The sequence below is a fragment of the Portunus trituberculatus genome, chromosome 25 (assembly GCF_017591435.1).
Source record: "Portunus trituberculatus isolate SZX2019 chromosome 25, ASM1759143v1, whole genome shotgun sequence".
In the NCBI taxonomy this organism is placed as follows: domain Eukaryota; kingdom Metazoa; phylum Arthropoda; class Malacostraca; order Decapoda; family Portunidae; genus Portunus; species Portunus trituberculatus.
This window is the reverse complement of record NC_059279.1, coordinates 9,888,913-9,908,051: the sequence shown is the minus strand read 5'-3', so window position 1 is coordinate 9,908,051 and position 19,139 is coordinate 9,888,913. Positions and strand designations below refer to the sequence as shown.

At 39.6% G+C, this 19,139-nt stretch overlaps 1 protein-coding gene across 1 annotated transcript in view; it reads left to right on the top strand.

Moving 5' to 3' along the window:
- The window catches only part of LOC123508821 (hemolymph clottable protein-like), a gene marked incomplete in the record, with an annotated part of 154,330 nt that extends 136,140 nt beyond the window's left edge, over window positions 1-18,190 (top strand). Inside the window, 5 exon segments of the mRNA XM_045262747.1 lie at window positions 5,204-5,339; window positions 15,435-15,650; window positions 15,856-15,975; window positions 17,907-18,003; window positions 18,006-18,190. Of these exon segments, the coding sequence (XP_045118682.1) occupies window positions 5,204-5,339; window positions 15,435-15,650; window positions 15,856-15,975; window positions 17,907-18,003; window positions 18,006-18,076 (640 nt within the window).
- Between the last annotated feature and the right edge of the window lie 949 nt (window positions 18,191-19,139).

The window sequence follows — 19,139 nt, the reverse complement described above, 5'->3', positions numbered from 1 at the left end:
TCTCAAGAGGGCGGTAGTCCACATTATTTTACAATTCTCAAATGCAGTGTTTTTGTTATGCTTCCCCTAAAAATGGCTGATGATATTGATCTTTCCAGTGAAGAGGGTATAGAGGAACTAGCAATATTCCTATTATGATGATAGAGAGTTAAATAGGGTGGCGACCGCAGTCCATTATAGGAGAATATAAGAATATAAGAAATTCAAGGAAGCTGCAAGAGGACATCAGGCCAACCCGTGGCAGTCCCTGTGTGAACAAAACTACCCAAATCTACTTATCATCTCCATCCATGAATTTGTCTAATCTTCTTTGAAAGCTTCCTATTGACTCACCACTAACAACATCATTATTGAGTTCATTCCATTCATCAACCATTTCAGTTCCTTTCTGTTTCTTGCAGAAACCTATATTTCTCAAGTTTGAACCCATCATTTCTGGTTTTATCCTGGCTACCGATCCTGATAGTACTGCAGATAAGTGAAATATTTGGAAGAATTGTGGGTTTGGTGAAACAAGCATGAAATTTGGTGTGCAGGTAGACTATGCCTCAATGATGATATTTAGATATAGGGCCATCTCAGATTCGACCTGTGACAAAAATGGCGGCCATTTTCAAGATGGCCACCATCGCTAATTTGAAATTCTTTGATATTGTAGGTTAAATCAATTCTAGGTGTGAGAATGTTTTTATTTTGTATTATAGATCATACATCAGTAATTATACTGCCCACATAACAGTTGAAATTGCAAATCATTAGTAGTTTGAACTAAATAATGACTATCTCTTTTACTGCATGTTACAATTTTGAAATCAGGACCACTTCGTCAAGTGCATCAAACAACCAAGAATTATTTCTTCTGTGTTTGTAGGTAGCATGCTATACATAGAGGCCCTGTCCAAGATCGCCCCTTGGTTTTTCACCCTGGACCATACACACTATTTGAGATGAGTGCTGATCCACATATGAGACATGGTGTCACTGAAGAAGCTTAATTACGATGTCTAAGCTGAGTTTCTGAAAGGGAAATTTGTAGTCAAGAAGTCAAAACGTGCATTCTCTGCTGTTGCTATTGACCAGGCCCATGAGCAGAACAATGCTTCCGTGAAAGGAGACGGCGGTGCTGTGGGCTTGACAGAGAACCCTGCAGCTCTTCGTCGCTGGATGGTATCTGGTCCCGAGATGGCTCGTTTAATTCAGGAATTTGAAGGATCTACCGAGAAGAGGCAGGACACAGATGTACGTTACCATGAACAGAAGAAACATGCACAGGTGGCATTTGCACAAGACGTGCGATCACTGAGGCTAGCCATGGAAGAAATGGGGAACCCGTTTGCTGAATACAGCAGTGATCTCCTTGTTCTGGACAGCAGAGATGTTGTGGATACAGCAGTGGCAGACACAGTGCGGCAAAGAGAGAAAGCTGGACTCGAGCATTATGAGACCTATGTTAAAGAGAGGTTTGTGAACCATACAGTGCCTATCACAGATCCCATCAAGCGGAACAATTTTTATCTTTTCAGTCGACCACCAGTCAGAGAGAAGTCAAGGAAACAGTTTCAGATGTCATCTCTGAGGAATGACTGTTCGCTCTTCTCCAGACTATTCATTGCCTCCCAGATACGCCATGGTGATTTGGACGAGTTCTTTCAACACGAAAACCAGGCCTGTCCACCGTCCCTGTCTCAGATGGGAGGCTTGAGAACTGGCAACAAGTCTAACTTGATGCCCTGCCTAGAAAACCTTGTTCCAGTGAAAGAGGATCTCTCCACCCTCAGAGTACAGGTCATGGTCATGGATGGTGCTGGCATCAACAACATGCTGCGACCAGGGACTGCAAAGACATTCCAAAGTTATGCCTCTGATGTCTTCGTGCCGTATGTTACATTCCAGCTGCAGCATGTAGACAGACTTGACATTGTCTGGGATTTGTACATGGCAGACAGCTTGAAGGCAGACACTCGCAGCAAGAGAGGAAAGGGAGTTAGGAGACGAGTTGAGCCATCAAGTGCAGTTCCTGGAAATTGGCAAGAGTTTCTCCGCATTGATGACAACAAGACAGAGCTATTCTCCTTCTTGGCTTCTAATGTGGCAGAAATTGACACCAAAAAACATCTCATCACCACACAAGGCACTGGCATTCTTTGCTCCAATCGCCAGGACGTGTCAGCTCTAGTGTCATGCACACACGAGGAGGCTGACACTCGAATCATTCTTCACCTACAGGATGCCGTCCAACAGGGGTACAGTAAAGTGTCAATATGCACAGTTGATACAGATGTGGTAGTCCTGTCCATAACATCAGTCAATCGCCTCAACATCTCTGAACTGTGGATTGCCTTTGGAGTTGGGAAAAGCTTTAGGTTCATCCCTGCTCATGAAATCGCCAAAGCTCTTGGTCCTGACCGATGTGTGGCCTTGCCGATGTTCCACGCCTTCACTGATTGTGACACGGTGTCCTGTATTGGCGGTAGAGGCAAGAAAACTGCATGGGACACCTGGACCACCTATGGAGAAGTCACACCAGCATTCTGTGCTTTAGGTGCCATGCCACACACACATTCCATTGATAAGCGGATGCATCTACTGGAGAGATTTGTGGTGCTGCTGTACGATCGCACCAGCACAGAGGAGGGTGTGAACCACGCAAGGAAACACCTGTTCACCAAGAAAGGCAGAGCTATTGATGGTCTGCCTCCTTCACAGGCTGCACTCATCCAGCACACCAAGAGAGCTGCCTACCAGGCTGGTCACTGTTAGGCCCATATGATGACCCCTGCTCTAGAGCTTCCATCACCAAGTCAATGGGGTTGGAGAAAGAAACCTGGTGGTGGATGGAGCATTAACTGGACAACCCTACCAGAAGCATCAAAAGCTTGCAGGGAACTTCTGCGATGTGGCTGCAAAAATGCCTGCAAAGGACGCTGCAAATGCCAGAAGGCGGCTCTTCAGTGTACTGGTCTGTGTCAGTGCAGTGGACAGTGCTCAGCTTGACACATTACACAGAAAACAGTTAATTACTTTTTTTACAGAATTTCCATTGATATACAATTAGACTATAATAAGCTATAATAAGAATAAAAACATCCCCACACCTAGAATTGATTTAACCTACAATATAAAGAATTTCAAAGGAGTGATGGTGGCCATTTTGAAAATGGCCGCCATTTTTGTCACAGGTCAAATCTGAGATGGCCCTATATCTAAATATCATCATTGAGGCATAGTCTACCTGCACACCAAATTTCATGCTTGTTTCACCAAACCCACAATACTTTCACCTATCTGCTGTACTATAAGAACTTTGCTCATATCCCATTTGTTATAACTCATATACCACTTAAAAACTTCTATCAGGATCCTTCTTAACCTATGTCTCTCTAAGGAATGTAAATTTAGTATCATCAGTCTAGCTTCATAGGGAATATCCCTCATTCCTGTATCCTCTTAGACATTTTCCTTATTACTGATTCTAATAAACCTATATCCTTTCTGTGATGTGGGAACCAGGAACTGTACAGCATAATCTAGATGGGGTCTGACTAGCGCCAAATATATCTTTAATATTACTTTGGGATTTCTGCTTTTAACACTCCTCCTAAAAATTAATCTTAGTACTCTATTTTCCTTATCTCTAACCTCTACGCATTGTTTCCTTAGATCAAGATCGGAGCTAACTATAACTTCTAAATCTTTTCATATTCTGAACCTACCAGTACCTTGTTGTTTATCGTGTACCTATTGTGTGGATTTCCTCTACCTACGCTAAGTACTTTGCATTTTTTATGTTAAACTGCATTTGCCATATCTAAATATGCCTGCAAGGTGATGGCATCCGAATCTGAGCTAATCAATCTACCTATCTTTGTGTCATCCGTAAATTTACTAGTATCACTACTAATCCCACTATGCAAATAATTAATATATGCTAAAAAATAACAATGGGCCCTAATCTGATCCCTGTAGCACCTCGCTAATTATTTGACCTCATTTGGAACTAAAGCCGTTTATTACATCTCTCTGTCACCTATCACCTAACCACGACTCGCTCCAGCCTAATATTGTTACCTGTCCCGTGCACCCTAACCTTTCTGAAGAGCATCTGATGCGGTACCTTATCAATTTTTTTTTTCTTAAATCTAGGTATTATACGATGTCATAATTATTACCATTATTTGCCGTCGCATAAACTTTACTAAAATAACTCAACAAGCTTTTAAGGCATGACTTTCCCTTCGTAAAGCCATATATATACCAAGAGTGATTAATCAAATTGTGAGTGTACCCAACGCTAAGTAACACAGGTGGTGACTTAGGGATATTGGTCAAGGGTGCTGATAGTTATGAAGTGGAGCAGTGCCTGGCTTATGATCACTGTCAATGGCTGTAAGAGGCTACAAGCCTCGACCATCTTTAGAGAAAGTTACAAGTTTCATGAATCCTGCACTTCAATAATTTTGTCTTGTTTAGTCATAATCATAAAGCTATAATCATGATAATTTTGACTTTAAACTAGTGTAGGTGTTTTAGACTGTATGTAGTGTACTGTTGTATGTTTATAGGAAGACTCCAACTATTCTCATGTCTTATATATATATATATATATATATATATATATATATATATATATATATATATATATATATATATATATATATATATATATATATATATATATATATATATATATATATATATATATATATATATATATATATATATATATATATATATATATATATATATATATATATATATATATATATATATATATATATATATATATATATATATATATATATATATATATATATATATATATATATATATATATATATATATATATATATATATATATATATATATATATATATATATATATATATATATATATATATATATATATATATATATATATATATATATATATATATATATATATATATATATATATATATATATATATATATATATATATATATATATATATATATATATATATATATATATATATATATATATATATATATATATATATATATATATATATATATATATATATATATATATATATATATATATATATATATATATATATATATATATATATATATATATATATATATAAGGATATAGGCAAGATGAACACGAAAAGTGTCAGAAGCAGGTTACTGTCTATTGATATAATTATTTTTTCTTGCAGGAATGAGGAAGAATGGAATGTTACAGTAACCCGGCCTGAATTGACATCAATATTCCTCGTGCCTGACATGCTCTTTTTATCACCCTATGATACTTTTGTTTCTTTTGAAAAAGTCTGCCATATAACAAGTGATTCGGTAAGTATGGATTGAAATCACACACACACACACACACACACACACACACACACACACACACACACACACACACACACGTGCGCGCGCGCGCGCGCGACTTTACAAGATCAAGATCATATGAGACAGACGTCCACACCGTGCTCTATTCTGATATTATTCCAAGCCACCAAGAATGTCTTATGGCTAGAGTGTTAACTAAAGGTAAAAGCTGTGTTTTAGTCTGTCCCGTCTAGGTGGCAGGTTAAAATGTCAATAACATGAAAAAGGGAGCAAGAAACAAAGTGAGATCGAAAATGGACGAAGGTGAGGTGATTTTTCAGGCTTCAGACTGGAGGACAGGTTTGATGACCGAAACACCAGAGAGAGTCTATTAAAAAGGAGGGTCATATACCTGGAGTATAGTGAAAGAACTAATAATAGGCTAAAAAAAAATTGTGGAAAAGGACAATGACATCATGAAGGCAAACACGGAAGTGCTGAAGAAATTAGATAATAATGAAGATCAAGTGAAGAAAATCAGGGAAAAGCATAATCATTGTTAGATGGATCAGGATTATAAATTAATCGGCCAAGAAAATGGAATAGGAGTTTTTTTTTTTATGTTATGGCTTATAGCGCCTGTTGGCATACTTGAGTATAAGGGAAGCGCTGTTCATCTCCCGCCCTTTAGTGGCGCAGGCAATTCAATTTATAGTGGTACCCATACTAGGGCCCATATCACCACCCAAGTGCATCTTTGGTGTAACCACCTAGAACCAGGGTATCACGGTGACATGTAGGTATCTTTAAACCACTCGAGAAATAGCATAGCTTCAAAGCGATATGTGGTGGGATTCGAACCTACGTGTGGACGTCTGCCGATCCCACGCTCACCGCCTAATCCACTAATTAAATAAAAGGAAAATTTGGTTAGGGATACTGTGGAAAAGAAAAAGTGCGCTGTCATCTTTGGATTAAAGAATAAAGTTATGCCAATTAGAGTCGAAAGAGAAGAATATGAAAAAAGCAAGAATGATGAAGAAGGCAAGAGATTAAGTGAAGAAATTAAAGAAGTCTATGGACTGGGGAAATACGAGGAAGGAAAAAACATATCCGTTAAAGAATAGCATAAGATCGCAAACAGACATTGAGGAAATCATGGGAGGCTCATGGAGACTGGGAAGGAAAGGAAAGTATAAAAATCTATGGTTAAGATGTGATCTAAATGAAAAGGAAGGAGCTAAACTCAGGCAGCTATGGGAAACAACCTTAAACAGAGCAGAAGAGAAGACGAGCTAATACTGGAATGTTAAAAAGATAAATCTGAGTAAGTGGTACACAAGGAGGGAGAACAAAATGCATTGAAAGTCGCATACATAAACGTAAATGGTATTTCAAAGGCAAAAATAGAGTTGAATGATTATTTAAGAGAAAACAAGCCTGACATCGTGGGATTAAATGAGACAAAATTGTATGGAGGACTTGAAGCATTGGATATTGGGGAAAATAGCTACAATATATGGAAGAAGAATAGAGACAAAAAAATTAAGAAGTGATTTTACTTGTAAAGAAAGAGCTGCAGGTAAATTAAATAATTTATGGAGAAGGGAGTGCTGAAGTACTGCAAACACGAGTAAGAATTCAAGGAAAAAGAAAAAGGAACTTTACCATTGTTTATGTCCTACCTAGAACAAACTCATAGGAAACAGATGAATACGGGAACATGCTTAATGATACCAGAAAATATTTACAGAGACTATAGTTGAAAAGAGTGTAAATAGCAGTGATCGGTGACATTAACTGCAAAGAAATAGTTTGGGAAGACCTGACAACTGAAAGAAGAGAGTAATCTTGGGGAAAAATATTATTGAATCTATAATCTGTTCCATCTACGAAATCCGTTCTAGGTGTGGTTGATTCAAGAATTCCCAGGAGAGCGGCGCTGCCATTTCGACCACCAATTATTAGATTAAAATTGTCTCTATCTACCTATCCGCAAGTTTCCTCTCTCTCTCTCTCTCTCTCTCTCTCTCTCTCTCTCTCTCTCTCTCTCTCTCATATATATACTATATATATAATTTATATTTTATGTATTTACTATTTGTTTATTATTTATTTTCGATTTTTTTCCACACCATCTATATAAGGTAAAAAGTTGGAGTTGTAGTTTCCGGAAATCTTGCTTGGCAGCCAGAGAGAAAGTGAGGCGTGAACAGGTGAGGGACCCAAAGGTACTCGCTGACCACCGCCACCACATTGTGGCAAGATTGGAAAAAACCTCTGCCACATGTCATAACATTTATATAAATGGTTGTTATAATCCTAAACATCACTGTGTTGTGGCTTCCTTTAATACATAAAATAGCACTTTCAAATAGCACATGGATGGGAAATAAGAGAGAGAGAGAGAGAGAGAGAGAGAGAGAGAGAGAGAGAGAGAGAGAGAGAGAGAGAGAGAGATGTAAGAAGACTGATTTGGCAGGATGGCTAGAGGTCATGATTCATGCTGAACTGCGCATAGATCCTCCACATTAGCTTCGGACCTAAACGACGTGACCTGCCCCACCCTGAACGGACTTCATAGATGGAACAGAATATAGCAGTAGACAATATCCTAACTCAATGGGTGAAGGACAGCAGAAGATATAGAGCAAATAAAGAACCATCACGATTGGACCTAGTATTTACTACAAAACAAATAGGAGTCCACTCGGTAAAAGTGATCATGTAATGCTTGAATTAAGGCCGAAAGAAGGACTAGAAGAAATTAGGAACGAAGACTATAAAAATAGAAGGTATATATTTTACAACAAAACTAAATTTGCAAAATTAAGGAAATACTTTGAACAAACAGACTGGACTGAATTTTATGTATTGGAGAAAACTGAAGACAAGTGGAATATTTTAATGGAGAAGTACAATGAAGGAATAATGAAACATGTGCCATTTAAGAAAATAGACAAGCCTAGACACAAGAAGTTGTTTGACAGAAGATGTGAGTTAGCAAGGATGGAAAGAGAAAAAGCCTGGAATAGATGGAGAAGAAATAGAAGGCCAAATCATTGGTTAGACTACGCCTGGAAAAGAAATGAGTAAGTCAAGATTCGGAGAATGAAACAGAAAGACTGCGAGAATTATATAGTGGATAAATGTAAGGACCAACCAAAATTGATTTACAGATATATAAACGGCAAGGAGGTAGTAGACACCTGCCGAAACGATCATTTATTCTCAGCGAGGCCTAATAGCCTTAGTTCAGGGGGTGCCGTGAACTTTCCATTAAAGCTAATTGTGATCTCGCTGAACGTTTCTCTTAGTGTCTGACAACTCAAAGGGGCAGTCACAGCTTTCCCTCTAAAGACAACTCTCCTTCTTTACACAAAACCACATGCACTTATTACACACACCCCTCACTTAAAATTAAATATTAAAAATGGCGACTCCAAATCCAGCCTCAGACCTTCTGGGTCTGACTGCTCTCTCAGTAGCGACTCAAAATGTCTTGACACCTCCCCCGAGTTTTTCTTCATTAATTTTTGCAACATTCGCAGTCTTAGATCTAATTTTCAATCTGTAGAACACCATCTCTCCTCTATTAAACCTCATCTTCTTTTCCTTTCCGAAACACAGCTGTCTGAGGCAACTGACAGTAGCCCCTTCTCTGTTCCCCTCTACATTCCCTATCCTCATTTTCGCTCCAAAGCAGGACGTTGCGTCTATGTGCACTACAAACTAATTTGCTCTCTTACCCACGCTCTTGAATCTTCCGAGTTTTCCACCATCTGGCTTAGACTCAATAGTCACTCTAACTAAATTTATCTGTGCTGTCTAACTCCTCTGACTATAGTAAATTCTTTAACTAGCTTTCAAAGTGGAGCACATTCTGTCTCTCTACCCTTTCGCGGAGATCTCCATCCTTGGAGATTTCAATGTTCAGCATCAGCTTTGGCTTTCCTCTCCCTTCACGGATCATCCTAATGAACTAGCCATCAACTTCGCTATCCTCCATGACCAAGAGCAACTACTCTTATTTCTAACCATCTTGGAGATACGCCCAAAATTCTTGATCTCTTCCTTACCTCCAATCCTTCAGCTCATGCTGTTACCCTATCTTCTCCGTTGAGCTCCACCGATCACCATCTCATTTCTCTATTTTGTCTTGTTTCTCAAATTCTTCCTCAGGATCCCCAAAAACGGAGGTGCCTCTGGCGTTATGCCTCTCCCAGTTGGGAGGACCTGAGGAGGTATTATGCTGATTTTTCGTGGAATGAATACTGTTTCCGTGTTAGACACCCATCTCTGTGTGCTGAACGCATAACATAGATGATAGTGTCTGGCATGGAGGATTACATTCCTCATTCTTTATCTCAACCTAAATCTTTTCAATCTTGTTCTAAACCTTCTGAACCGTGTTTTCGTGCTAAATATGATAAAGAAGTTGCCCACAAAAGGTGCTTGAGCCTTACATTTCCTGAATCTCATGCACTTTAAATTTCTGCCCGGATTCATACCAAGTCTGTTCTTCAAATTGCCAAACACTCTTTCATAAATAGAAAATGTCAGAATCTTTCAAACTCTAACTCCCATCGTGACTTCTGGAATCTGACCAAAAATATCTCCAATAACTTCTTCATTTTTCCCTCCTTTATTTCATCCTGATGGCACCACTGCCATGTCATCTGTTTCTAAAGCTGAACTCTTCTCTCAAACCTTTGCTAACAACCTTGGATGATTCTGGGCTTGTTTCTCCCTCTCCTTCTCCCTCTGAGCATTTGATGCCTACAATTAGAGTTCTTTGTCATGATGTTTTCCATGCCCTCGCTGGCCTAAACCCTCGGAAGACTTATGGACCTGATGGGGTGCCTCCTATTGTTCTCAAAAACTGTGCCTACATGCTTGCACTTTGCCTGGCCAAACTCTTTCAAAAATGTCTATCGACTTCTACCTTTCCTTCTTGCTGGAAGTTTGCCTACATACAGCCTGTTCCTAAAAAGGGTGACCGTTCTAATCCTATCCTAATCAGTCCTATACCCTTAATCTATCTTCAATAGGAAGATTCTTAAACGTCTGTTACTTCACAATCTTGTATCTGATTGCCAATATGACTTCCGTCAAGGTTGCTCTACTGGTGATCTTCTGGCGTTCCTTACTGATTCCTTGTTACCCTCTTTTAGAGATTTCGGTGAAACTTTTGCTGTCACATTAGACATATCAAAAGTTTTTGATAGAGTTTGGCATAAAGCTTTGATCTAAAAACTGCCCTCCTATGGTTTCAATCCTTCTCTCCGCAACTCTCTGCAAGTTTCCTTTCCGACCGTTCTATTGCTGCTGTGGTAGACGGCCACTGTTTTCTAAAACTATTAACAGTGGTGTTTTTCCTGTCACTCACTCTCTATTATTCTTTAATGATCTTAACCAAACTTCTTGGTCTATCCACTCCTACGCTGATGATACCACGTCCTTTCAGAGACGACGTGATCTGTTGACTTCAGGAAGTCAACAGATCACGCAGGAACGCCACAGAACGCCTGACTTCTGCTCTTTCTAAGATTTCTGATTGGGGCAGAGAAAACTTAGTAGTGGTCAATGCCTCAGAAACTCAATTCCTCCATCTATCAACTCGACACAACCTTCCAGACAAATATCCCCTCTTCTCCAGTGACACGTAACTGTCGCCCTTTTCCACACTGAATGTCCTCAATCTGTCCTTTACTCATAATCTGAACTGGAAACTTCATATCTCATCTCTTGCTAAAACAGCTTCTATGAAGTTAGGCGTTCTGCGGCGTTTCCGCCAGTTTTTCTAGCCTCTCTAATTGCTAACTCTATATAAGGGCCTTGTTTGTCCTTGTATGGAGTACTCTTCGCATGTTTGGGGGGTTACAATTACACATTTTTATTAGATACGGTGGAATCAAAATCCTTTCGTCTCAGCAATTCTCCTCCTCTGACTGTCTTCAGCCTCTTTCTCACCGCCGAAATGTTGCATCTCTTTCTGTCTTTTATCGCTAATTTCATGCTAACTGCTCTACTGATCTTGCTAACTACATGCTTCCCCTCCTTTTACGGCCTCGCTGCACAAGGTTTTCTTCTTCCTCTCACCCATATTATATCTATTTCTCTATTGCAAGATTTAACAAGTATTCTCAATTATTCATAACTCTCTCTGGTAAACTTGGGAAGTCCCTGCCTGCTTCTGCATTTCCATCTTCCTGCGACTAGACTTTTTTTAAGATGGAAGTTTTTAAAACATTTGTCCCTCATTTCTGAATAACTCTTATGATCTTTAAGGGAACTGGCAACCCAGTGGGCTTCTTATTTATTTATTTTTTTTTGGCCCTTGGCCAGTTTCCTTTCCTGCATTAAAAAAAAAAAAGTATGATGAAAAAATCTTAATCACAATGATTTTTTTTTTTTTTTTTTTTTTACGTAGGGAAGAGGGCCAGCCAAGGGCAAAAAAAAGAAAGTTAGAAAAAAGCCCACTTGAGCGCTGGCTCTCCAAAGAGTACAAAAAGTGCCAAAACCGTCAGCCAGAATTAGGGGAGCAAATGCCTCGATACCTCCCTCTTAAAAGAAGACAAGTTGTAGGAATTTGGAAATACAGATGCAGGGAGGAAGTTCCAGAGTTTACCAGTGAAAGGGATGAATGATTGAGCGTACTGGTTAACTCTTGCATTAGAGAGTTGGACAGAATAGGGATGAGAGGAAGAAGAAAGCCTTGTGCAGCGTGGCCGCAGGAGGAGGGGAGGCATGCAGTTAGCAAGATCAGTAGAACAGTTACCATGAAAATAGCGATAAAATATAGAAAGGGATGCAACATTTCGGCGGTGAGAAAGAGACTGAAGACAGTTAGTCAGAGGAGGGAGTTGATGAGACGAAGAGCTTTCGATTCCACCCTATCAAGCAAAGCTGTGTGACTGGAACCCCCAAACATGCGAAGAGTACTCCATACAGGGACGGATAAGGCCCTTATACAGAGTAAGCAGTTGGAGGGCGAGAAAAACTGGCGGAGACGCCTCAGAACACCTAACTTCATAGAAGCTGTTTTAGCAAGAGATGAGATGTGAAGTTTCCAGTTAAGATTATGAGCAAAGGACAGACCGAGGATATTCATTGTGGAAGAGGAAGACAGTTGAGTGTCATTGAAGAAGAGGGATAGTTGTCTGGAAGGTTGTGTCGAGTTGATAGATGGAGGAATTGAGTTTTGAGGCATTGAAAACTACTAGATTTTCTCTGCCCCAATCGGAAATTTTAGAAAGATCGGAAGTCAGGCGTTCCGTGGCGTCCCGCGTGATCTGTTGATTTCCTGAAGGGTTGGACGTCTCTGAAAGAACGTGGAAAGATGTAGGGTGGTATCATCAGCGTAGGAGTGGATAGGGCAAGAAGTTTGGTTAAGAAGGTCATTAATGAATAATAGAAAGAGAGTGGGTGACAGGACAGAACCCTGAGGAACACCACTATTAATAGGTTTAGGAGAAGAACAGTAGCCGTCTACCACAGCAGCAATAGAGCGGTCGGAAAGGAAACTTGAGATAAAGTTGCAGAGAGAAGGATAGAAGCCGTAAGAGGGCAGTTTTGAAATCAAAGCTTTATGCCAGACTCTATCAAAAGCTTTTGATATGTCTAACGCAACAGCAAAAGTTTCACCGAAATCTCTAAAAGAGGATGACCAAGACTCAGTAAGGAAAGCCAGAAGATCACCAGTAGAGCGACCTTGACGGAAGCCATACTGGCGATCAGACAGAAGATTGTGAAGTGACAGATGTTTGAGAATCTTCCTATTCAGGATAGATTCAAAAACTTTAGACAAGCAAGAGATTAAAGCTATAGGACGGTAGTTTGAGGGGTTAGAACGGTCACCCTTTTTAGGAACAGGCTGAATGTAGGCGAACTTCCAGCAGGAAGGAAAGGTAGAAGTCGATAGACAAAGTTGGAAGAGTTTGGCCAGGCAAGGTGCAAGCACAGAAGCACAGTTTTGAGAACAATAGGAGGGACCCCATCAGGTCCATAAGCCTTCCGAGGGTTTAGGCCAGCAAGGGCATGGAAAACATCATTACGAAGAATTTTGATTGTAGACATGAAATAGTCAGAGGGAGGAGGAGAGGAGGGACAAGCCCAGAATCGTCCAAGGTGGAGTTGTGAGCAAAGGTTTGAGAAAAGAGTTCAGCTTTAGAGACAGAAGAGATGGCAGTGGTGCCATCAGGATGAAATAAAGGAGGAAAGATGAAGAAGTGAAGTTATTTGAGATGTTTTTGGCTAGATGCCAGAAGTCACGAGGAGAGTTTGAGTTTGAAAGATTTTGACATTTCCTATTTATGAAAGAGTGTTTGGCAAGTTGAAGAACAGACTTGGCATGATTCCGGGCAGAGATATAAAGTGCATGAGATTCAGGAGATGGAAGGCTCAAGTACCTTTTGTGGGCAACCTCTATCATGTATAGCACGAGAACAGGCTGAGTTAAACCAAGGTTTAGAAGGTTTAGGTTGAGAAAAGAATGAGGAATGTACGCCTCCATGCCAGATACTAACACCTCTGTTATGCGTTCAGCACAAAGAGATGGGTCTCTGACACGGAAGCAATAATCATTCCAGGAAAATCAGCATAATACCTCCTCAGGTCCCCCAACTGGCAGAGGCAAAACGCCAGAGGCACCTTCGCTTTGGGGATCCTGCGGAGGATTGGAAAAATAGGACAAGATACAGAAATGAGATTGTGATCGGAGGAGCCCAACGGAGATGAAAGGGTGACAGCATAAGCAGAAGGGTTAGAGGTGAGGAAGAGATCAAGAATGTTGGGCGTGTCTCCAAGACGGTCAGGAATACGAGTAGGGTGCTGCACCAGTTGCTCTAGGTCATGGAGGATAGCAAAGTTGAAGGCTAGTTCACCAGGGTGGTCAGTGAAGGGAGAGGAAAGCCAAAGCTGGTGGTGAACATTGAAATCTCCAAGAATGGAAATCTCAGCGAAAGGGTAGGGATAATACCTAGACTTGAATATGGAACAGTGGTATGGTCACCATACATTCAAAGGGGCGTTAAGAAACTTGAAAGAAGCAAAAGGACAGTCACAAAGTTGTTGCCAGAAATAAAGAACTTTCCCTGTGAAGATAGACTAAAGAAAATGGAACTACCAACTTTGAAGGATAGACAGGAAAGGGGAGATTAATAATGAAGTACAAGATAGTGAACAATATGGAAAAGATAGATGGGCAGGATCTTGTATCACTGATTGAAGATGGAGGTAGACGGACAAGAGGACACTCCAAGATCAGGAAAAGTCAATGTCTGAAAAACATTAAAGAGTGTAGTTTTCACATTAGACACTGAACATCTGTAAAAGCTTGAATGATGAGATTGTAACAGCAGAAAGTGTGCATAAATTTAAGGGAAAGTTGGAATAAAATCAGATATATAGGCAGGTCACTATGAGCTCTGCTCGAACCCTTTAATTTACAACTAAGTAAAATAAGTAAACACACACACACACACACACGCCCGGTAGCTCAGTGGTTAGAGCGCTGGCTTCACAAGCCAGAGGACCGGGGTTCGATTCCCCGGCCGGGTGGAGATATTTGGGTGTGTCTCCTTTCACGTGTAGCCCCTGTTCACCTAGCAGTGAGTAGGTACGGGATGTAAACCGAGGAGTTGTGACTTTGTTGTCCCGGTGTGTGGTGTGTGCCTGGTCTCAGGCCTATCCAAAGATCGGAAATAATGAGCTCTGAGCTCGCTCCGTAGGGTAACGTCTGGCTGTTTCGTTAGAGACTGCAGCAGATCAAACAGTGAACACACACATCGCGTAGTGTAATAGTTAGCACACTCGGCTCACAACCGGGAAGGCCCAGGTTCAAGTCGTGCGGAAATACATATGGGAGAACCTTTTATGTGTAGCCCCTGTTCGCTTAGCACAAGTAGGTATGGAGCTGTGGCCTCGCTCTCCCGGTATGTAAAGTGTGATGTGGTCTCAGTCTTTCCTGAAGATCGGTCTGTGAGCTCTGAGCTTGCCACGTAATGCGGAAGACTGGCTGGGTAACCAGTAGGCGACCGTGAATACACACACAAACAAACACACACACACACACACATCTATTTGTTATCTGACTTTATTATTAACTTCTTACAGGTGCAGACTTATGATGGGCTTACGTATGCATTCCAAGGACCATCTTGCTGGGTAACAGCCACAATATTCTCTGATTCAAAAACGCCGTTGCTAATGCAAGAGGTTTACAATGATCTTCAAATGGCTGTCCAGGTTCGCTTCACCGACCAATGGGAAGTGCGCCTAACTGCACCTTCATACGCAGTGGTTATCGATATGACACGGTCAGATATCTTCGTAAGTATATTTTACTACTAGGAATTATATAAGCAACAAAATTCAATGTGGAAAGCAAAACATACTCTTTGATAATATATGAAATATATGCACACATGTTCACGAGACGTGTGTGTGTGTGTGTGTGTGTGTGTGTGTGTGTGTGTGTGTGTGTGTGTGTGTACCTTGAACCTATAGCTGTCATCTAATTTCTAGTTTTCTACAGGTAAATGATGAACCCTTGATTGGTCAAAATGAAAAATTCATCGTGCATCGTTTGCAGAATAGAATGATGATTAAGATCGGAATGGTCTTAATTCGTGTGGGAGACACAGTCGATGTGATGGTGAGTTTCCAGATCAGGGGAGGGTTAGGATAATAAATGGCAGTTTACCTCAAACAATATCGTGTAAGTTATATACATCGATATGTAATAAAATATTCATGAGTATAAAGGAAAACTAATCTATACTACTTAAGACAGGAACCATGAAACTACAAACAGTGTATCTAAATAGTGTACAAGTATAAGTACTGCAGGAAAGAGTACAATTATTACATTCTGTAATGCCAGAACCAAAATAAGGATAATCAATTAGAAATCCATGTGATTTGTATAGATAGTTAATTTATTGTTTAAATTAGATGTTCTTGTGAATTACAATGAATAGCAGTATAGTTTTAGAATATCATTAGTGGTGGTAGCGAATGTTATATGAAAAAAGATAAAGACCATGATACTCTAGCAAATTTTCAAAATATCTATTAATTGTGCTTTGTTAGAAATACAAATAAACTTTACTCCAAAATCAGTCTCAAACACATTAGTCTGGCTTATTTAATATGTCAGTTACCTCTATGTTTCATAGCTATACCACAGAGAAGTTCACTGCCACCATATTTTTTTATGGGAAATACCACAAAACAGAAAGACGCAGGCATAGTGGATCTGACAAGTTCATATACGTGAGAACAATTCACGACAGCTATATTGTGATTGTGATGCACAGTAGCGGGTTTCCTCCCTTCCACAAATGACTTGCATTTATCCTTTTCTTTTCCTTATTTATTCACGAAATAGTGTAAGTAGGAGCTAGTAGACACCTACCGAAACGATAACTTACTCCCAGAGAGATCTAATAGCACTAGTTTAGAGAATGCTGTGAACTCTCCATTAAAGTTAGTTGTGATCTTGCTGAACGTTTCCCTTAGTGTCTCACAACTCGAGGGGGCAGTCACAGACTGCCCTCTAAAGACAACTCTCCTACCTCTCATAAATCTGCATGTACTTAGCACACACACACCCTTCACTTAAATTTCAAAATTTAAATAATGGCGACTCCAAGTCCAGCTTCGGAGTCCCCTTCAGAGAAGGGGACCAGAAATGTCTCCAGGTCGGACTGCATTCTCGTTATAGACCAAAAACGTCTTCACAATTCCCTCAACTTTTTCTACATTAACTTCTGCAACATTCGTGGTCTTGGATCTAATTTTCAATCTGTGGAACACCACCTCTCCTCTACTAAACCTCATCTTCTCTTATTCACCGAAATACAGCTGTCTGAGGCAACTGACAGTAGCCCCCTTCTCTGTTCCCTCCTACTATCTCTATTCTCATTTTCGCTCCAAAGCTGGATGGTGAGTTATGTGCGCAATGACTTAACTTGCTCTCTCTCTTATTCACCGAAATACAGCTGTCTGAGGCAACTGACAGTAGCCCCCTTCTCTGTTCCCTCCTACTATCTCTATTCTCATTTTCGCTCCAAAGCTGGATGGTGAGTTATGTGCGCAATGACTTAACTTGCTCTCGTACCCACGCTCTTGAGTCTTCCAAGATTTCCACCATCTGGCTTAGACTCAACAGTCACCCTCACAGGGACTACCTCGTATAGGCCTGGCAGCCTCTTGCAGCTTCTTTCTTTTCTTATGTTCTTAACTACCTGCCTGTCTCTGTATTTCCATCTTCCTACGACTTAACTTCTTTTAAGAGAGAGGTGTTGAGACGTTTGTCCCTGAATTTTTTTTAATTCTTTTCATTCTTTTATGGAAACTACAATTCCAGTGGGCCTTTTTTTTCTGTTTTAAGTAATAGGAAAATTTACCAAGACTGCATATGGCGAAATTGCTTTGCTTGTAATGATGTATATGTAGAGTTCATTAAATGCGTCACATTTGTCAGACTAGAAATCAATTATCTGATATTATCTCTATTAAGGCTCGTTATATTAGAGTTTTAATTACACTTTCTTCATTTTTTAAAGTTTACTTCACCCACAGGTATCTGACGTTTATTATGGAGCAGTGAAGGGAATCTGTGGAAACTACGATGGAGAACCAATTAATGATATGATGGGTCCCACAGGATGCCTCTATGAAGATCCTGCTTTACACACCCTTGCCTGGAGTACCAGTGCTCGTACAGATTGCAGAAGGTTTACCCTTCGTAACGAGAAGAAAGTTCTGTCGGGATACCGTGAGGAATGTGACAGAGGCGTTTTCCAGCCTACGGGTCTTTCTCAGGATAACGGTAGGCATAAAGTCAACATGATTACCGAACCAAACTCTACGCTGTTAGAGGTTCCACTGTGTGTGTGTGTGTGTGTGTGTGTGTGTGTGTGTGTGTGTGTGTGTGTGTGTGTGTGTGTGTGTGTGTGTGTCTCTCTCTCTCTCTCTCTCTCTCTCTCTATATATATATATATATATATATATATATATATATATATATATATATATATATATATATATATTTACACACACACACACACACACTGTTGACCCTCGCTAACTCGAAACTATAGCGGGAAGGCTTGGTCCGACAAACATAAATGTCCGACGTTTACGAATTCCACCTCCTCCCCATCACACACACACACACACACACACACACACACACGCGACAATGAAATTTTTTGAGGATCAAAAAAAAATCTTCACGGGACAATTACCAAGTGTAATTTATTCTTTGATAATAAATATCATCAGGAAGCCAGTTCTCTCCGCTGTTGTGTCAGCATAACAAATTAAAACATGGTGTAATTTATTCTTTTATAAATAAATACCCTTCCCATCAGGAAGCCAGTTTTAAGGTCTCATTGACTGTTGTGTATATAATATATATATATATAATATATATATATAAAATGTTTCATTTAATGCCTGTGTTTACGCAAAAAAAATTATATATATATATTTTTCTCATACAATTTCAACCTTATATGTGTTTCTCTCTCAAGTGATATATATATATATATATATATATATATATATATATATATATATATATATATATATATATATATATATATATATATATATATATATATATATATATATATATATATATATATATATATATATATATATATATATATATATATATATATATATATATATATTTTTTTTTTTTTTTTTTACGTAGGGAAGAGGGCCAGCCAAGGGCAAAAAAAAAAGAAAGTTAAAAAAGCCCACTTGAGCGCTGGCTCTCCAAAGAGTTCAAAAGTGCCAAAACCG